The following is a 1,837-nucleotide window of genomic DNA, read 5'->3' as shown; positions in this document are numbered from 1 at the left end:
CAAGTAGACTCATAAACTCGTAAGAGTTAGCGAGTTAACTCGAGAGTTTGATAACCCTGCGTGTGATCGTTGTTAAACCTCTTTGTACCTATATATCGTCAATTCCTACCAATCAATATCATAATATCCAAAATATTTGCAACTGCATTGGAACTCATTTGCTCTATTTCATGTAATAATTTAATTTTGATAAGACAACCGCAACGCAATCAGAAGTGCGACTTAGTTTTAAATTAAACCTTGTAATTCTCTAATTAGATAACAATAAGGCGACTACTTAAATTATGAACGGTTTAGAAATTAGAATAGAATAATACACAATGAAACAAAGAAGAACTTTTGATATGGGTTCCGCAACATGCATGAGGTAACAACACACCAAAAAAGACTTTATTCATTCATTCAACTAGCCTGTACACATTTTGAAAAGCGAAACACTCATAATAAACCATAATGATTAACCAAGTTGTGGAAGTAGGAAATAAACATGGGAAAGCCAAAGCCACATGATGGCTCATTTGCACGTAACAAAATAAAAATTCATGTGAAGACTACTGGTACCTAGATAGTGATGACTTACCGTTGTGTCTTCACATTAACACACAAGGACAATAAAAAAAATTAAAAAAATCAAACCAAGCCAAAGATAATTGAACTGAAACATCATCCCCAAAGGGCTGACAACAAGCCTGCACATCCTTTCTTTTCAAGGTAATAGGCCTAGGTCAGGCCAAAAGTCATTTTGGAGTTGGAGATTGGCATCACCAAATGGAGGCATTATCGTCTCATCCCCATTACTATTAAGCAAGTCCATAAACAACAGCCTTTGCATGGAGTTATCACTCATATCCAAACCATGGCCATAATTCAGCAGTGCCATTTCTTCATTCTTGGGTACTGCCAATGCTGGAGTTTGCGTCTGGGGTTGGTACGCTGGTGTTTGCAAATGGGATTGGTTGCATGATGGTGCTTCCACCAAGGGTTGGTATGCTGGTGTTTGCATCAAGGGTTGGTTTGGTGTCATCTCGTTAACACTCAGCGTTTCCAACCTTTTACTAATGTCCTTCAGGTTCTGATCAATCAAAGATGAAAGAACATTCAAATCAGCAGTGGTCATGTTATTATCAGGCTGAATCCTACCTGCATTAAGGCATTGAAACAAGAACATGGTTATCTCCTTCTCCCTATTGTCCTTCATAAGCTTCATCACCTTCTCGTTACCCTTCAGGATCTTTTGTCCAATGAAACCCTCCTGGTTCACCATTTTCTTTCGTTGTTCCAATTCAGGCATAGTTCTGAGCTTTTCCACCACCCTTTGGACTCCCCAATGGGATGGCCAAACCTCTGGCTCAGGATCATTGTGGCCATAAACTATAGCACACGCTTCAATGCCACAGAGGGTGCTGAGTTCCTCAACCTTCTTCAGCATCCCCTTCTTCCTTTTCTTGTATGTTGCCCTCCTTGCAGCATCATTCCCTATGAATGCGAGTTTCACCTTTTTTCTAGTCATGACGGTGACCAGAAAAAATGGAGAGAAACTAAAAGAAAATTGAAAAGAGTGATAATTGTGGTGGTTTTCTATTGCCACCAACAATCTCTTTATATGGAACAATTTGATATGCGTTTGACTTTTCTGTAAGCCTTTGGTGATAGTCTTCTGTTTTGTGTGAAAGGTGTGCCAACTGGTTTTGCAGATTGAAATGTCACTTTAATTCTCATTCCATATACATGAATGATATAAAGAATCCGGAACTTTAATGATATTTATGTTCTAAAATTACAGTATCCGTTGAATTTAATGCATACACAGATAAATTCTAATTGGTACTATTATTAT

The 1,837-nt window shown here is 38.2% G+C and overlaps 1 protein-coding gene across 1 annotated transcript; it reads right to left on the bottom strand.

The window, feature by feature from the left end:
• Positions 1-304: 304 nt before the first annotated feature.
• On the bottom strand, positions 305-1,510 carry LOC106797065 (agamous-like MADS-box protein AGL80). Its single transcript, XM_014770771.2, has one exon. It carries the CDS (start codon positions 1,508-1,510, stop codon positions 707-709), a length of 804 nt encoding a protein of 267 aa, XP_014626257.1. The 3' UTR covers positions 305-706.
• Positions 1,511-1,837: the final 327 nt, after the last annotated feature.

Source organism: Glycine max, chromosome 18 (genome assembly GCF_000004515.6).
Source record: "Glycine max cultivar Williams 82 chromosome 18, Glycine_max_v4.0, whole genome shotgun sequence".
Taxonomy (NCBI): Eukaryota; Viridiplantae; Streptophyta; class Magnoliopsida; order Fabales; family Fabaceae; genus Glycine; species Glycine max.
This window is presented reverse-complemented; position numbering and strand designations above follow the sequence as displayed.